Below are 17,500 nucleotides of genomic sequence, written 5' to 3' on the forward strand. Positions count from 1 at the left end.
TTTTTTGTGTACAGCCACCCCTGCTGATGTGGCACTTCTGATGCAGCTTGGCGTAGATGGTGTCTTTGTGGGATCAGGAATTTTTAAGAGTGACAATCCTGAGAAGAGGGCTTGGGCAATGGCACAAGCTGTGACTCATTATAACAATCCCAAGAAACTTGCCGAACTTAGTGAGGACTTGGGGGAAGCTATGTTTGGAACACCAGTTAGTGATGTCAGATGCAAGTGATGCAGTGCACTAGACTCAACTAAGTACTACTTTGAAATTGAAAGATGACCGTTTCTCTCATAAACTGTCACAATATTGCTTAACACATGGGTCATCAACAATCCATCTACACTAGTATTTACTTAGAACTGCATCAATTTTATACTTTCAATTCGTCTAGAAATGTTTGTTGTGTAACTGTAGAGGGGAAATTCAATGTAAAAGTAGAAATTTTTCCAGGAAGAATTGGGGAACAATTTGGGTCCAAGAAGGTATCCCTTGTGAAATATTGTTTTTTTTGCAATTTTAATACCAAGTCTGTGTGCAAATCTGTCTTTGGACACTTCAGTATGAATTTAAACACAAAATGGGTTGAAAAGGTTGTGATTTATAGACTGCTGGCAGCCCTTTTCTGGATAGTTGAGAAGGAGTGAAAAAATCTGAAAGTGCACAGCACAGCAAGACTGGAGCAATAGGAGAAAAAGAAAGAGAAGAGACTGGAACAAAGCCCCCTGTGCTTGTTTTTGGCTTTTTCATTCACTTATCATTTATCCAGAAGCTGAAGTATTTGCGGTTCATAGTACTTAGCCTTAAAAGGTATACTGTGAGAATCATCGACATTGGCTGGTGTAAGTTTACCTTATTACATGAAATTTTGGCGACACGTTAATTTAGCGATTTTGAAAAATCAGGATTTAGCGACAACTTAATATAATTTAGCAATTTTTCGTAATTTTGGAACATAAGTCACTAAATTTTCGCGATTTCGCAAGCTGAAACTTTCTGGCGAATTAAGGTATTCAAAACTTCTGCGACGACAATAGAACATTAAAATTATTAATCGTTTGTTTCATGATGTAGTTACTTGGCGATTCATATCACAAGTGACCACGTCGTGGGACAAACGATAATACCTTGATTATTATTATTGTACTTTACCACGATGAACAAACACAATTTTTCTTACGAAATAGAAAATTTATTTGATAAAATCATAAACGTCAATGGGTTCATTAAAAAAAAAATCGTAAAAAAAATCATACAACGTTATAAAACTTAACAAAACAAATAAAACTGCAACTATAATGTCATATCTTCAGCTTCATGCTGTCCTCACTCATATTTACATTATCACACAGAGTCAATGCTCCTTTTACGAGTACCTAGCCATTAACTTTCTAAAACACCGATCAAGACAGGTCGATTTCTTCAAATCGATCAACAGGTGGTAGTGGTTTGTCGCTGTTGGCAATTTCCTTGACTCCCGCTTTCTCCCATCCCTTGAGGATACATCTCCTTCCTGGAGACTGGTGTAAGCCGACTAACAGTTTCTCTTATTGCAGCAACTGCGTACCAGTCGTGCGGATTATTTTCCTGGTGAATTGTGTCAAGCTTTTCATTTAGTCTAGGATTCCACAGCTCTTTTTAAGCGTGGAAACCCCTAGTCCACATGGGAAGCGAGATTTAATGCGAGCGAAGAATCCATTTCAGTTGTGAAGCTGAAATGTATTCAGTAGACATCCGATACAAGTCAAAATCGACCGTAAATAGCGTGATCTTGTGAAACGGACCAGATGGCGGAATTTCCCATTGGAGTCACTTTAATTTAGCGACGATTTAAAGTTAGCGACACTTAATTTTGGTACATTTTAATTTAGCGATATTTTGTGTCGCCAAAATTTCATGTAAGGGTACCTTGCACCGTAAATTATCTGTTAAATGAATATAACAGTCATGACATAACCTCTCTCATAGATAAATAAATAATGAACTTTGTTTAATTAATTGTCAAGTCTTCTACTGCTGGGGCACCAATTGGGGACACCATACGTAGAAATCAGGTCAAACAATGGTTTTTGAGGAGAGGGACGACTGGGCAACCCATATGATGCCAAGTCCAGGAATTGAACTTGGGCCACATTGGTGGGCGGCCATAGACTACGAGCAGTTCCTTTGTTTTCTTATAGTCCGTCGAGAGCGGAGCGAAAAAAACAGGCCGCGCGAAACTTGGCCGCGCGAAAGCTGGTGTCTTCGCCTTCCGCCCAGACACCAGCTTTCGCGCGGCCAAGTTTCGCGCGGCCTGTTTTTTTCGCACTATAAAAAACAAAGGGACTGCTCGTAGTCTAGGGCGGCAGTAATCTCACTACTAAGCCCCCATAAAGATAACTGATTTCAGTAAAAGCTCAAATTTAATGCACTAGAATTTTAGAGCGACAACTTAAACAATCCATCCATTGATTGACCTGTTCGTTTGTTTCTCGTTTTCTCTCTGTGTCAGATGTTTAGCCTTTCTTTGCTTTTGATGTTAAACTCACTGAGGGCCAGTGACACCTAATTTATCATTCTTCAACTTAATGAAAGCTATGGTCAAAATACTGCTTGTACATTAAATTTTGATTTTCTAGTAGGTCTTGATAGCTGTAAGCTACTAGAAACTTAAGATTTGAAAACTTGTGTTAACAGAACCAGTTGTTGTCGTCAGTTGGGGGGCATTGTGAGAGTGAATTTTAAGTTTGTTTCTCTGCACTTCTTCTTTTGTTGTCCACCTATATAGTAATTCCTGTTATGTACCATCTATTGTTTTAAAAACGTTTATGTTAACTTAATATTCACTCTCAGGATGCAGTAACTAATGGTGGTTCCGTCAAAACATGATTTCAAAACTGAAAAAGTGTCGTCTTTTTCTTAAGTTTTTGATTTGTTAATAAAATGGCTGATGTCTTTCAAAACGTTGAAAGGAACACTTCTCAAATGTTCAACTTGTTAACTAGATTATTTCATTGTTCACCATGCCTGCTGCTGTTGATTCTTGCCTAGAAAATTGACAAAGTAAACCTTTTTTGTGAGCATGGAAAGTTGACATGAAATCTGTTTGCACCCATCAGGTTCTGAGTACTGCTTGCTCAAGGAATTGTTAACTCTAGTTAACATTGTCATGAGATCCTCTTTGTGGGAATATTGTTGTAAGACTTGCATCAAACAGGATATAAACCATGAGCCAAGGATCTTTCCATAACGTTCTGCATCTTTGATATTTACTGTAAAGCGTCTGTGGGATAAATAGCCCTTTGTGGTTGAGTACGCAATCAAGATATCTGCATCTGATGGCAATTCACAGGCATTTCACCTTCTTCGCCTGCATCTGCACAAACATGACTGCCTTGTCCTTGATGGACCAAGTATCCCACATCATCAACTTCACCTCTGCAGGCCTGAAGGAAGAACAGCTTTGGTTTTGTTGCCAACTGGGGGCATTGGTCACCTTGGAATTTGGCTGTTATTTTCTCAACAGCCACTGTTTGACAGTCTACTCCCAGGATACCCCTCTCATTTCCATGGCTCATTATTATGCAAATAAAACTGTCGTGATCAACTGCAAAGAAAGGTTAATGATAACAACTGTTAATACCAATGATGATGATGATAGTAATAATAATAATAATAATAATAATAATAATAATAATAATAGTAGTAGTAATGATAATAGTAATTATTATTTTGATGATGATACAGCATGATGATGATAATGATGATGACACAATCACCAATGTGATGTAATTGAAGGGAAGATAAATTGATGCAATTTTTTTTTTAATACATATATTGCTCTTAAGATCATCAACTGTTGGGAACTGGTGTGACGTTAACGTTCCCTTAACTCCGCGGGATCGGGGAGCAACCATTATCACCACCCCCTCATAGCATCGATATAGCATAACCCCATTATCACCACAACTTCCCACCCCTTTCCCCCCGTGATTGCCATATATGATATTCCGGGATGAAGGTGGTAATCGAGAGAGAACTTGGTGATCAGGCTTACAGACACACTCCAAAATGGACTCACCTAACTCGCCCTAGTTGACGAGTTTTCTCCAGTTAATATTCCACAAGACATCTCCTCTCCAGACAAGTTCAGTGAAACGCTCAACAACGTTCTTCGGAACACCCGCTTCTTATGAAAAACGCCTCTTATGTTGTCTCGGTCGTGGATTCAGAACACCATTTCTTCGAATGCGATGCATCGCCACATAGACTTGCTAGATAGTGAATTGACACATTGTTGATGACTAACACGTATGGATTTACTAAAATGCCATTGTGAAGCCTCATCTATGCGTGCCGTTTGATGAAGTCGAGGGGCGTACGAAATATTTTTGCTTCGCGGGAAATTCAAATTGCGGACAGGAGAGATTTAATGAGTGAATTTCCCAGAATCGCTCTGCATCTGTAGGGTGCTAAATATCCAGGAATAACGTGCGGGTGAAGAATCTAAAACAATACAAACTTAAAATAGACGTAGAGTTAGTAACTTCCTCTTCAAGTGTCTCCGTCTGCTCTGTTTCCTCGGAGAAGCCAATGATTCACCAAACGTGCTTTCACCATTTTGCATTCCCCTTTTCTATAAAACAATTTCATTTAGACTCGAGTACGTATAATCTCTCTCTATTTGGGTCACGTTAGGACGCACTGAGTAGTGGTTAACAGGAGTCCAGAAATTGAGACAATTCTGAATCGCGGGCCGCTTTCGCATTTGCACGATGCACTGTCCTCCAGTCGACCAGGCTCCTGAAGCCAAGTACATGAACGAAATCTATCCAAAAGCTGCTGAGCTTTTTACTTATCAGGGCCGAGTTGTTCCAAACAGCATTAACAGCTAATCCCAGATTAAAAATTAACCAAGGAGTTTATTGCTCTACCCCAAAATGCCTGTTAAAAGAACCAACGTTGATGATGTATTACGGCACAACTTACATCAAGACGGACAGAAGGTAACATGCGTGAAACAAACAAAAGCAGATAAGACCAGGAGTGTAAACTTTCACCAACAAAGAGAAAAAAAACATGAAACAAGAAGTTTTTACGATCATCCTGGATTAAGTTAATCGGCTTTCTCGTGAAAGAACCGTGCCCAGATCACGCGCAGAATTTTTAAGCACGCCTGTATGATTGGTCAAAGAACCCTACTGAGTCCCTCGTCAGGGTCATCGTAACGGAAGGTAAAATCGATCTACCCGTCAAAAAAAAAAAATGTCTCCTTCCACGAAAGCTTCAAAGGTTTTTCAACGCGAAGCCTCGCTTTAATGACAGACGTTCACTACTCCGCTTCTCGAAACAATCCGCAGCGTCAAGTCACGGTTCCGCTTTCGACAGCAGGGGCGCCCAACGGCGCCTGACGTGACTCTTCGATTTCGCGGCAACCAAATGCAAAGGAGCGTTCCCGTGAGTGACGACACAGGACGAGAAATGCTATGGGACACCCTTGTGACACTTGGGCCGTGGAATATGAACGGCCTAATTATCTGTCAAAATTGCATCCGAGGGCAAAGATCGTAGGCATAATGAAAAACTTTATGAACTTAGGGGACGGTTGTTCTACAATTTAACACACAACACGTTGTAAATGAATGCGGCAGGTGCCTTCAGTTTAGAGGCTGTTAGTTGCTCAGCGACGTGATAACGGCTCTCAAACGTTTGGCCAGCGAAAAAACACTTACCATTAACATACTGCCAGGAGAAACTGTCTGTTCCATTGTGGGCACCTGATCTCCATAGCAATATATGGTGATCGCGGTCTTTCCGAGACCAGAGGGCAAGTGCGATGCTGATCTGTGTCGCGCTTCGTGTGTCCACTGCTTTGGCTCTACACAACCTGTAGCGATGGAGGTTGACAGACTCATCTGAGTCATAAGCATCGAAATCTTTTTTGGAGGCGTCGAATATGAATATATAATAGAAAACCCAATGTTGGTGCAATCTTCTTTAGTTTCAGTTTCCATCAATGACATTTTACGCAACGTGACTCTTCAGAATTTCCACTTCCGGACAAGGATGCTACATCTTACTCTAGGCTTTCTTCTGCTTTCTTGCCATACATGGCAAAATAAACTGATGAAAGGAATCAGTTTCTAAAAAAATGTGTGGGTGAAGTATCGGTCCGAGCAGCCAACCATAACATTGAGCCAAGAGCCTTTGAGAGACATTTTGAGGCTCATTGTAAGGTTAAAAACCCTGTCTAAAAGAGATATTTTTATCACCTAGAGGAAGTTGAGCTGTTCGGATATCTTAGCTGAATTGAAGGGTCCGAACAATTTTAGGCAATGACTGAGTAAACTATTTGCTCATCCGAAACCTGATAGGTACCTTGTTTAAATGCCAAAAATTGCAAAAATATCCCTTCCGAAAACGTAAGGATTTCCTTATCCCCTGTTTTAGTAAAGAAATCCAGAGCTGTTTGGCAACGTAGCAACCAAATTGAAAATTCTTAGAAACAGTTTATGATTCTCCTGAACACCTATTTAAACAACCGAAGATTATCGTTTTGTGCCCCTGATTGGTGGGGAAGTGAACTGACAAAGAAATGGGTTTATCAACTGAGCTGACATGGTTCCGAATTTAAAGAAATTTGAAAGAAAAAATTCTTTACGATATCCGGCAAGCCAGTTGACAACACAGTCATTGGTGAAAATGCTTTATCTTTACCTAACGTTAACACTACCAAATATGGCCTCAAGTCACATGGATATATTTTGCAGCCAATAAAATGAAATTAACTCTCAAATGACATTAGAATAAAAGCGAACACCGAAAAAAAGTTAACAGAATTAGATCGTTAAATTTCGGGAATTAAGTAGATTTGTGACGTTACTTTTAATAGTATGATATTCCGTGGGGGGGGGGGGGGGAGGAATCGATATATCCCTGGGTGAGGAGGTGCAGGCGCGGCCCCTCATATCCTGACCCTGTTTAATACACAGACAGAATTCCCCATTTTTTGTTAGCCCGTCCCGTAAGACTGTTTAATGTGCCTGGTAGCAATGCCAAAGTCAACGGAAGTCAATATTACTTAACAGGAGTCTTGTAAAAATTTTATTGATAAATCGATATCCGGAGAAGACAAAAATGATAAATTCGATACCACTGTATTAAGACAAAAATCCCCGACAAAAAGACGCGCTGTGCCGCAACGTAGATCCCCACTAAGCCCTTATAAGGTAGATACCCCCCCCCCCGCCCCCTCAACCCGGGTATGTATGTCAGTATGGAAAGGTCAACGTGACGCCATCGTCGCCATGTTAGTGGACGGGCAAAGTTAGTAGTAGATCTCGCATTAGCTGCCTAGAAATTGTTCATCCAGCCAGAAGGCATCCATTTCGCTATTGTAGAGTGGAAGATCTCAAAAGGTGTGGGGTGATAGTAGAGAATGTGCCTTAAAATCCAGTTTGGCATTACGCTATTTTGGAGATATTAATGGAATCGGACACCATCTTTGGTTTCGAGCAGTTGTATACAATCTTGCGTGCATTCTGTTCCCAAACATTTTGCAGTTTTTTTTCCGCGCACACACTTTTTTTTCGTAAAAAAGCCGAAAATATGTCGGCAGCTGTGTCCCGAGTTCGGAAGAAAAATGATGTCCACCATGCCTTTTTTTTTCCAGTTTGGAGCATTTCAAAAGGTACCAAAGTAAAATCTATTCAACTCCCCTCTCGAGTATCGGTCTTGCAGATAAGCAATTTTCGCTGGTTTCTTAAGTCAAAACGCCCACATAATTTTTAACAGATAATTTACCACATGACTTTGCGAAAAAGTTGTTCTATTTGTCTTTTGGCTTGGGGTAATGATGACGCAAAAGCCGCATCAGACATCAACCCTGCGATAAGTGCTAATTATTTCAAGTGGATAGCGAAAGGAATACGGCGCCATTGCGTTGATAATTTCCCCATTCAATCCAGATTAATGGAGCTCTCGGAGCATTTGGTTTTTTTGGCACGCGGGTGCTGATGTTCATGCATTCAAGGGAATCACGTAATGGACTACTTATATATCTCTTTCTTCTCGGAGGAAACCCAATACAGCAGGGCTTGGACCGTTTTGTTGATACCATGTTAAAACCTCACTAGAACGTCACGTTCCCTCACCGATCTTTGTTACACCAAAATAATAATATATTAACTTAAACCAATAGGAACGATACACCAAATGCCGTTTAAGGAACAAAGACAGAACCCCGCCCTCGAAGTATTTAAATAACGGCTGAGCGCCGCTGAAGAGCGCTGTCTAAAACCTCGTTTTTTTTACGACCAAATATTACACAGTTTAACCAGTCAACTTGAACGTTAAGCAGACCCTTAAAGGTTTCAAGTTCGAAATGCAAAAATATGTCGACCCTGGCGTTTTCACAAAGTTGCGAGAGGTTACGTACGAAAATTTTATTGTTTGCTTTGATATGATCCAATAAGAGAGATTTAAAGTGACTAGTATGTCATATTAACAATTGATGTTTTGTACACCCGAAGCGTGCGATCATAAGTATGGAAAACAACTATCTTTAGAATTGTAAACAAAGCAGTCACGAACGGCTGCAATAAATGCAGGTTTATGAATGTTTTATCGATACCACGTTTAACGTCGTGCGCGCGTCTCAAGGTTTTGCAAGGGTGTACTGATGTCGTTTCCATGAACACAGCCGAAGCGTCGAAGCGGCAAAAATCAGCTAAGGGACATGCAGTTAGTGCGTTATCAGTGACCCGGCGAATAGTGTACAAAACCATCAGAAGCAAACCAATCGACATTTACGTTTGCGAGTGATATTCTGATTATTAACAAATACAAAAGTGGTGGAAAGATGGCGGATCGCAGCAAAGATAGATCAGGTACTTCCGACAGATGTATGGCGGCTATGAAAGAAGATCTGGCCGCATGGATGTCGAGTATCTTGAGTTTGGTGATCACGGTAGAGACGCTGTTGGAAGATTTAGAGACAGGAGTTGTTTTGTGCAGACTAGCTAACACGATTCAGCGCACAGGCGAGGAATTTCTCGGCAAAAACCCATCCATACCTCGAAATATGTTTCCACCTTGCGGCGTTACCTATAAGGAAAGGACTGCTTTTCGTGGCTCGTTTATTGCAAGGGATAACGTCGCAAACTTTATCCGATGGTGTCGCGAACTTGGAGTATCAGACGTTATTATGTTTGAGACTGAAGATCTCGTTCTTCACAAGAACGAGAAATCTGTTATTCTGACATTAATGGATGTGGCGCGAATAAGTGTAAAATTTGGCTTAGAACCATCAGATCTGGTGAGAATGGAGAATGAAATCGACCAAGAGATTGAACAGCAACCCGCAGACGAAATTATGGAGGAACCCATGATTCGGTTAAAAAAGGAACACAAATCACACAGCCTAGATGATCTTGTGAGTATACGATATAAGAGGTCGTTTCAGCTAGAAAATAAAATGTCAATAGATTATAGAGTTTTTATTGAATGATTCAAGTGAACAAGTACAGACCGAAAAAGAAAAAAGAATCGCTCAGCATGGAATATATACTTATGACACCAGTCCAGCACTATCTATGAAATATGTACTAGAACACCATTATTTAAATTAGTCTTGTCTGACAGTTTCAATTTTATCATATAGAGTTTTCATCAGAAGTCCATTGTGCTTGATTTCCCTGCCTGTTTGCATGACAAAAAGGAGTAACTTTTCTTGTTGTCCGCAAAGATTTTAGATTTGCGATTGTTGAAAATTTTATTGACAGTCGATCGGAACAGAAACATTTTACCGGTCGAACCACAGTCCTGGCTACAACCAGAACAGAATGTTATCCTCAAAATTCAGTTTTAATCTCTGGTTCTCTTTTTGAGAAAGCAAACACCTCACATGTTTAATATGAAGATCGTTGATGTGAAAAATAAGGTATGAGAAAAAAAGGTAATAAAGCAAATCGATCTAAATCCTTTTAAAGCGAGGGGTTTAAGAAATGCAAATCTATCGTTTCAAGTAGACAAAAGCGATCCTGCTTTACATATAAATTCGTCATGATTGATTTCATGGAAATTAAATTATATTGTGGATAGATAATATGAAGATCGATGACTCAATTTTGCACAAACCAAATTCTTTTTAGCTTTAATTGCACACCGAAATCAAAGTGTGCCCTCTATATTTTTGTTGTAAGCTAAAATTAAAACTAAGCAGGTCTTTATTTATACAGTGGCACGTGTTTTTTTCCGTCGGAGAGTAAATTATTGTTACATGGTGAGGCCGTGCATTTTTCCCTGCATTTTTATCCTTTTTTTCAAACACACAGCTTTTCCCCGAGATGTTTTATTAAAAGTTATTCAAACAATTTAAGAGCAGAAAAAAATGTCTGTTTCTCATATTGGTGAATTTAAAATGCTCGACGGAAAAAAAATTCAGTGAGGTAACGACCAATATTCACCGATGTAAGTGATCTTTGGAACTCACCTGGTAGGTGAGATAAAATGCATGAAATGGCTTTGCTTTGAAAAATTTGATCTCTTGAAGGTCTTGTAGAGCAATGTTAGTTAATTTTGGCACAAACCACTAGAAATTATAGTAATAGCAGTTTTACGGTATTTTTTTCGGCAGGCCGAAAATATCCCAAGTAAAATTGAAACAACAGAAAACGATAAGTGGCACAGCTAAATCGTTCAAAATTTGAAAAGAATCATCTATGTTGTCGAAAACAGATTTCCATAGAAGCACTGTAATTCCCCAAGTGTCATTTGCTTATCCCTCCAGAAGGAGATTACTGATTATTACAGTGTTCATGCAAAGTGACCGTGTCAGCATAGCCACGTGCACCAAAATCCTGACAACTGACATGCCGATCCTTTCCTTAACATTTTATGTTATTATTTGCTACCTAACTCAGTTTTCAAGTTCTATATTTAAGATTCTTCGGCAGAATTTTAATTTAAGCTCCGTTTGAATATGAAAACAACGTTTTTTATTGATCACGAAAGAAAGCATTTTGAAAACCAAACAAACAAAAAAAACAACACCATACACGAATCAAAGTAAAATGTGAGTTTATATTTTTGATGCCTTGTGTTCATCTTGTCTTGCTCTTAGACAAAATTATAGATACTTAATTAGTTCTCTTTTGTGCTGAGGATAAATATTTTTCCCAGGATATGCGTTTGCTTAATTACCGATGACATTTCGTAGTATTTTAATCTCACTGAAATGCTATTGGCACATTTCTAAACTTCTTCGATGTTATGAAACTCGACGATGCATCCGTCAGCAATTGTATTAAAGTTGTTTATGTAATCCCTTTATCCTTTTTTGGTTTCTAAATCTTGTTTTAACATAAGATTACGTTACTCATTCCACTTACTCTCAACATTTTCAGACGTCGAGTAATAGTAGCCTTCATTTTTGAAAACTAATGATTTGTTTAGTTTGAAAACAAAGTTTTAAATGTTTGCAAAAACTATACCGAGCCAACCTTGTTGTCTCAGATTACGCACGAGTTTATTCTCCTCAATCACCGGTATTTTACGCATTTGCCGAGAACTTCGATGCACGCATGCCTTGTAACTTTCAAAAAGCAATTTTCAAAGAACATCTAGTGTAGTGTCTACTACTATTGTTGTAGGAGGCCACTTTGATCGGGGCTAACAGATTTACACTGAATTGACATGCAGGTTTATCAAGTACTGGAGCAGTGCACATGCCCAGTGCGGTTTCCAGTGTTGCGCGTTGCAGAAGGAAAGTACCGAATGGGAGAAAGCAAAAATCTGATATTTGTCAGGGTAAGGAAGTTGCGATGCATACCCTTGTTTTTATTGGTCATAATTGTCACGGTGTATGAGAGTCAATAAAATACAGTAAAAGGAATTAACTCTCGATATTTTTTCAAGCGTGGCAGAAATCTTGAAGACAATGATACCAAGAAAATGGTTGACCGAGATGAGAATCCATACTTTGAAGATATAGTGAATCTGATTAGGATGTGGATTAAATAACTTTCTTTACGAGGCATACAACTGCATCTTAGGTCATTTAAGGCTATCTTAAGTTAAATAAATTCAGAAGCCAGGCTAGTATGCTTATGATTCTTTTCTTTCAGGTAATGCGAAAACACGTTATGGTAAGAGTCGGTGGAGGCTGGGACACTCTGGAAAGGTACTTCGACAAACACGATCCATGCAAAATGTCAGGTGAGGTCGAATGCCAGGAAATTTTATGGAAGAATCTGCTCAATTTTAAATATTCGAACCCCATAAGTAGCATAACCCCGTAAGTAGTATGAAGTCATAGGAAATAGAAAAGAGCAGCGTAGCCCCTCATTGATTTTGCTGTCGATTGCATCTGTTACAATGTTTTTTTCCCACTCAAACAACAGATCGCAATGTTTTTTTTCCCACTCAACAGACAAGCAAAGAAGAAACTCTGTCAAGTCACCGAGGTCACGCAGTGGGAGCGATGCGATTGGTCGATCTCCGAGCTCCTTGAGTATTTCAAGTACTGATAGTCATGACTCGGGAGGCCTGCCTGTATCACACGGCGCACAGCATCCTGGTCTTCATGCCAAAATCACGCTTTTCAGGTTTGTATAAACATATCTTATTCTGATATGTTGAATACAGATCTTCCCAAACAGCAAGTTTAGAGAACACAGCGCAGAGTGTTTTGTGTAAAATAGTGATTTTTTGAAAAAGAAACTCCTCCCAATGCATCACTCGGTTAAAATTTGAAAGTTACCACCTAATATTTTATTATTATATTTTAGGTTTTCTGGACGATATTTTCGTTATTTGGACTGAAGGTTCAGATAACTGAAAGTATTTGTCGATTATCTCAATAACCTTCATCCCACCATTAAATTCACTTGTTCGCATTCCCTCACAAATATTTCATTCCTTGATGTGATGGTCTCACTCAAGGATGGTCTCATAGAAACCGATCTTTACACTAAACCCACTGACAAACATCAATATTTACTCATCTCCTCATGCCACCCCACCCACACTAAACGTTCCATTCCATATAGCCTTGCACTTCGCCTTCGACGCATATGCTCCGACAATGACACTTACAAACAACGCTGTAAGGAACTTATGGACTACCTCGTCAACCGAGGTTACGAACTTAATTTCCTTAAAACCCAGATACGACGTGCTTCTGACATTTCCCGGAACGACGCTCTTAAACCCAAACCTAAACAACAGACAGATACTGTTCCGTTCGTCATTACCTATAACCCCGCTTTACCTAACATATCCCGTATAATTCACAAACACTCAAACGTGCTTTATTCATCTGGTCGCTGTAAAAATGTTTTTACTAATCTCCCTTTAGTAGCCTACCGGCGTTGTAAAAACATTAGTGACATTCTAGTTAGAGCTAAATTGCCGGAACCTACTTACACCGACCAATCTGGGTCTCCATCCGGCTCGTTTCGGTGCAATAAAACTAGTTGCACCGCCTGTCCTTTTATTGAGGATGGCCGTAATCAATATACTTTTTATAGTACTGGACAAACCTTCAAAATCAAATCACATATTACTTGTGAAACCCCTAATGTAATTTACATGATTCAGTGCACTAAATGTAATCTTCAGTACATCGGAGAGACCAAACGTCGTCTTAAAGACCGCTTTAATGAACATAGGCGACCTATTATAAGCCCCTTTTGTAGTTATACCCCACTGCGGTTTCACGACACTTCCTGACCAGTGGTCACGCGGAGGATCACATGATCCTTATACCGCTCGAACAACTACACACTAGTCGTGACTCCATCAGAAAGGCTCGTGAGGCATTCCTCATACACAGAGGAAAAACACTGGAGCCTGCAGGCCTTAACAGAAGAGATGAAATGTAATTTAGTTTAGCTGCCTTTTTTTCTTTTGTTTTTTTCATCTTGTTATCATGTATTATTCTCTCTCCTCTTTTTTATGCATTTCCGTTTTTATAACACATCACGTAGCATTTTTATGTCATTTCCGGTAAATATAAAGATCTTGTTACTAGCATTTATCCATTCAATAAACCTGAAGAAGGCTGGTGTTGGCCAGCCGAAATATTGCAAGCAACAACGCCTATGTTCACGTTGTCTTGACCAACCTTTGCAGGATATTTTCTATTTTAAAGTTTTTTATGGTGTGGTCACGATCTATTTTGATCCAACGTAGAGCAAGTTTGATCGTACACGGTTTTTGCAGTGGTCTCATCCTTAAAAAGTAAATGGATGTTGACGTAATACTGGAAAAATAGCCTTTCAATCACTAGCACTTCACATTACACAGTTCGTGCCGTCTTTACACTAGACGGGTAACACGAAAGACGCTTAATTCCGGTCTGGAGGGCTTATGCGTCTCTAGTATAAAAAAGGCCAATCTTTTTTTTACACAAGGCGCGAAAACCTAAAGAAAAGAACACCTGATCGGAGGTTAGCTCCTAGTAGACATTCGAGGTGTCTGTAAAATTAGACCTACACTTGCCGACAATCGACCTGCTCATGTTATCTTTTAACATATTTTTTCGACAGCTTTATCTTCGTTTGATCGTTTGGTTGATTGCTGTATGGCAGTCCATCTCAGGACTCCGCTCACCCTATCAAGGTGCGTCAGTATTGAACTCAACCCTTTCACAATAGGGCTGTAGATGCAAATGTAAACTAGCCGTAAATTTCAACGTTTATTTCGGCACGAGGCATCGTGAGACAAACTCGCAATTCCTGTTACACCGATGGGTCTTCATAACTGTGAAAACCGATTAACCTTAGTGAACTCAGAATTCAGGTAAAAACTCGGTGGTCCTCGTGGTTTTACATTGAAGGCCACCTATGCGCATGCCCGAAACTAAATGTCCGCGCAGGGCACCCAGCTGGAAAACGCGAAACCCAGCCGTCACAAGGGCTTTTGCACCTAGTGATCACATGGCTCAAAACAAAGAAAATTTAAGTTAAGTTACTTAGTTTTAGAAGTTCCAGTGCGTAATTTGCTTTCCAGTAAGGGTGTCGTCTTTTGTACCATGTGATCGCCGGCTGCAAATGGCCTATTTATGAGATTAATGCACGTACTACCCTGCAATATATATTTTCGACGTCCTGTCTGTCGCATTGCCGGTGCCGCAGACATGTGGTGTTGTGCACCGCAGTTCGTCAGGTCTCAATGTATGAGACAGGCAGCAAAATTCAGGAAAATTCAAACTCGTTTATTTAAGATCAAGGCGGGTAAACCTTGACGTACATCTACATGTCCCAGCACTCGGTGAAGTCTCTGTTGGACTTATGACTCATACGGTTTCTGCTTTGGTGGTGTCATATACCGTAAGCCTTTTTAGAGAAATCACTGCCAAGCCGGCCACTTCTACGGGAGAGAAAAGGACAGCCACCGAGGACTCCATCCCCTTCTCTTTTCGAATAGTGTGTGGGTTCGGGGCCTACGGTTTATAGTCATTATCCGAGAGGACTTGAAAGTTTAACCATTTGTAAATGTCATTACAAAGGTAGCACTTTCTTCTCATTTATTTTAAGAGAGTACATTCTTTCTCCTTTATAACGTAGGGGGAATAAAATTAAACAATGCTTTATACTGCTAATCTCGAACGGAAATTCTGTAATCGTAAATGAGAATTAAGCAAAGCTGCTGTTAAAATGAACAATCAATCCTCAGTTCAACTTTCTCATGTCTTTGTGCTAAAAACGAAACAAGATACTAAGTAATAACGATCAAAGTTCATCTTCGTAAACGCGGCACACTCCCAGATATACTTATTAATGATTTTTTGTTAACAACTCAAAACATATAGTGTGCGTTTAGAAATGGGGTATGCTAAGAGGAATGGATCTGAGGGAGAGCATTTGGATTTGTCTAACATGAGGGTCTTCAAGTCTGCTGTGCCCGAAAATGCAGGCTCATTTCAAGCACGTGAAATACTCCTTCATATGGGCTCCTGAATCAGGTAAAGAAAATAAATCTGTGATATTCTAATGTACTGTTGTTTTGAGAATCCCTGGCGTTAAATTGGGTTTTCCATGAGTGAGAAAGATAACAGTTTCGGGCAATTTGAGGTTAAAACGTATTGAGAGGATTTATTTATTTATTTCCCGGGATTTGTTTATTTATTACAATTTATGGCATGCAAAAAAACAGAGGCCTAGGGATGAAATGCTAAAGAGTCAAAGACCCCATATTAAAGCAGATCACCGATGGTACCATAATGAAAATATTAATACAAATTAAATTGTGGTAATAGCAAATATTAAATATTATAACAATAAGAACACTAAAAACTATACTAATCCATAAAAAACCTTTTAGCTAAGGCTTTAAAAGAATTTACACTTGTTGCCTCACGAAGGGAAAGTGGAAGGGAGTTCCAAGTTCCCACAACTCTATGAACCCCCCTTTTTTGTGAAATATGGTTTTAGGGAAAATATCTGTTTATAAATATTGCTTTTGTTATTCAAATGTGCCAACCACAGCAACAAAAAACCCTTTTTTTCGACAGGCAGTGAGTCTCTGTTTGGCACATTAATGACAATACTGTAGGTTACGTCAATGATATCTTCGCTACTTGTTCCCGATATTAAATCACCTAGGTTCCAATCTTCTTTGAACAGCTGGTAACAGCATCTAAGGGTTGAAAAGTACTAGTATCTCTGGCTATACTAATCTGTATTGAAGGTGAAGCATGCATAGATAATAGCAACAAAAGTTCTCTTGCTGTCAAATATTTTGGGTTGTGCCATTTTGGTTTTTGAAAGGAATTCTTGGGAAGCCACTCAAAGTATTTTTTGCTAATATGTGGAAATTGTTGCTATTTTCTGGTTCACAGGACGTGCATGAACTTCCTCAGCTAGCCTACGGTGGTTGTCACAGCTATGACAGTGTAACAAAGCAATAGATGTGCACCATCATTTGTACATTTACCATAGTGATCTTTGTTTCAGGTGATTAATTGCAAATTACATATTGGTATTTCTATGCCGAAGCAAATGTAATGCAAATACAGATTTCAGGGCTGCACAGGGCCACTGCATGCAAATTAGTCAGAACTTTTTGAGGAACAAAGCCTATAATAATAGGCACCTTTGTTATTCAATGACATAGAAATGTGTGGCTTTTTATTCTGAAATTTAACCACAAATGCTTCTATACTTTTTAACAGCCTGCTGATTTAGCTTACCAGAGCTATCACTATGGTTAAAGAGATTTGGGTATCCAAAAATCAAAACATTGGCCAAATTTAGTTTTGCTTAAAGATTACTAGACATTATCAAACTGCACTAGTTTGCTGCTACACCCCACTAAAAACTGTTGGGGGCTGCTGTCTGAAACTCAAGTCATACAGGATTTCCTAAAACATTATGAGTGAGCAACATGAATGTTCGATCCTTGACAAATAGGTAAATATGACTAATACAATGATCTGTCATAATTTTTATTTTGAAGTCATACGTGTGGTCAATCTAAGCTAGAAGAGAAGTTGGAGTTCACAAAAGATGTTAATTTTAATTG

The 17,500-nt window shown here is 39.3% G+C and overlaps 2 protein-coding genes and 1 pseudogene across 2 annotated transcripts in view; 2 read left to right on the plus strand and 1 right to left on the minus strand.

The window, feature by feature from the left end:
- Positions 1 to 17,323, plus strand: part of LOC138056787 (uncharacterized) — a 58,831-nt gene extending 41,508 nt beyond the window's left edge. Inside the window, exons 3-5 of the mRNA XM_068902681.1 lie at positions 14,524 to 14,596; positions 15,789 to 15,941; positions 16,818 to 17,323. Of these exons, the coding sequence (XP_068758782.1) occupies positions 14,524 to 14,596; positions 15,789 to 15,936 (221 nt within the window). The 3' untranslated portion in view covers positions 15,937 to 15,941; positions 16,818 to 17,323. The remainder of the gene's footprint in view (positions 1 to 14,523; positions 14,597 to 15,788; positions 15,942 to 16,817) is intronic.
- Positions 2,347 to 3,579, minus strand: LOC138057797 (caspase-3-like; annotated as a pseudogene).
- Positions 8,530 to 12,796, plus strand: LOC138057590 (GAS2-like protein 2A). Its single transcript, XM_068903556.1, has 5 exons — positions 8,530 to 9,407; positions 11,675 to 11,782; positions 12,100 to 12,190; positions 12,405 to 12,579; positions 12,763 to 12,796. Exons 1-5 carry the CDS (start codon positions 8,835 to 8,837, stop codon positions 12,794 to 12,796), a joined length of 981 nt encoding a protein of 326 aa, XP_068759657.1. The 5' UTR covers positions 8,530 to 8,834.
- Positions 17,324 to 17,500: the final 177 nt, after the last annotated feature.

This window comes from Montipora capricornis, chromosome 7, assembly GCF_036669925.1.
Source record: "Montipora capricornis isolate CH-2021 chromosome 7, ASM3666992v2, whole genome shotgun sequence".
Lineage (NCBI taxonomy): Eukaryota > Metazoa > Cnidaria > Anthozoa > Scleractinia > Acroporidae > Montipora > Montipora capricornis.

Bases quoted from the DNA above. Each gene is read 5' to 3' on its own strand.
- LOC138057590 (XM_068903556.1), top strand. From the start codon at position 8,835: ATGGCGGATCGCAGCAAAGATAGATCAGGTACTTCCGACAGATGTATG. The intron at 11,783-12,099 runs GTAAGGAAGTTG...CTTTTCTTTCAG, and splicing joins AAAATCTGATATTTGTCAGG to GTAATGCGAAAACACGTTAT. The intron at 12,191-12,404 runs GTGAGGTCGAAT...CCCACTCAACAG, and splicing joins CGATCCATGCAAAATGTCAG to ACAAGCAAAGAAGAAACTCT.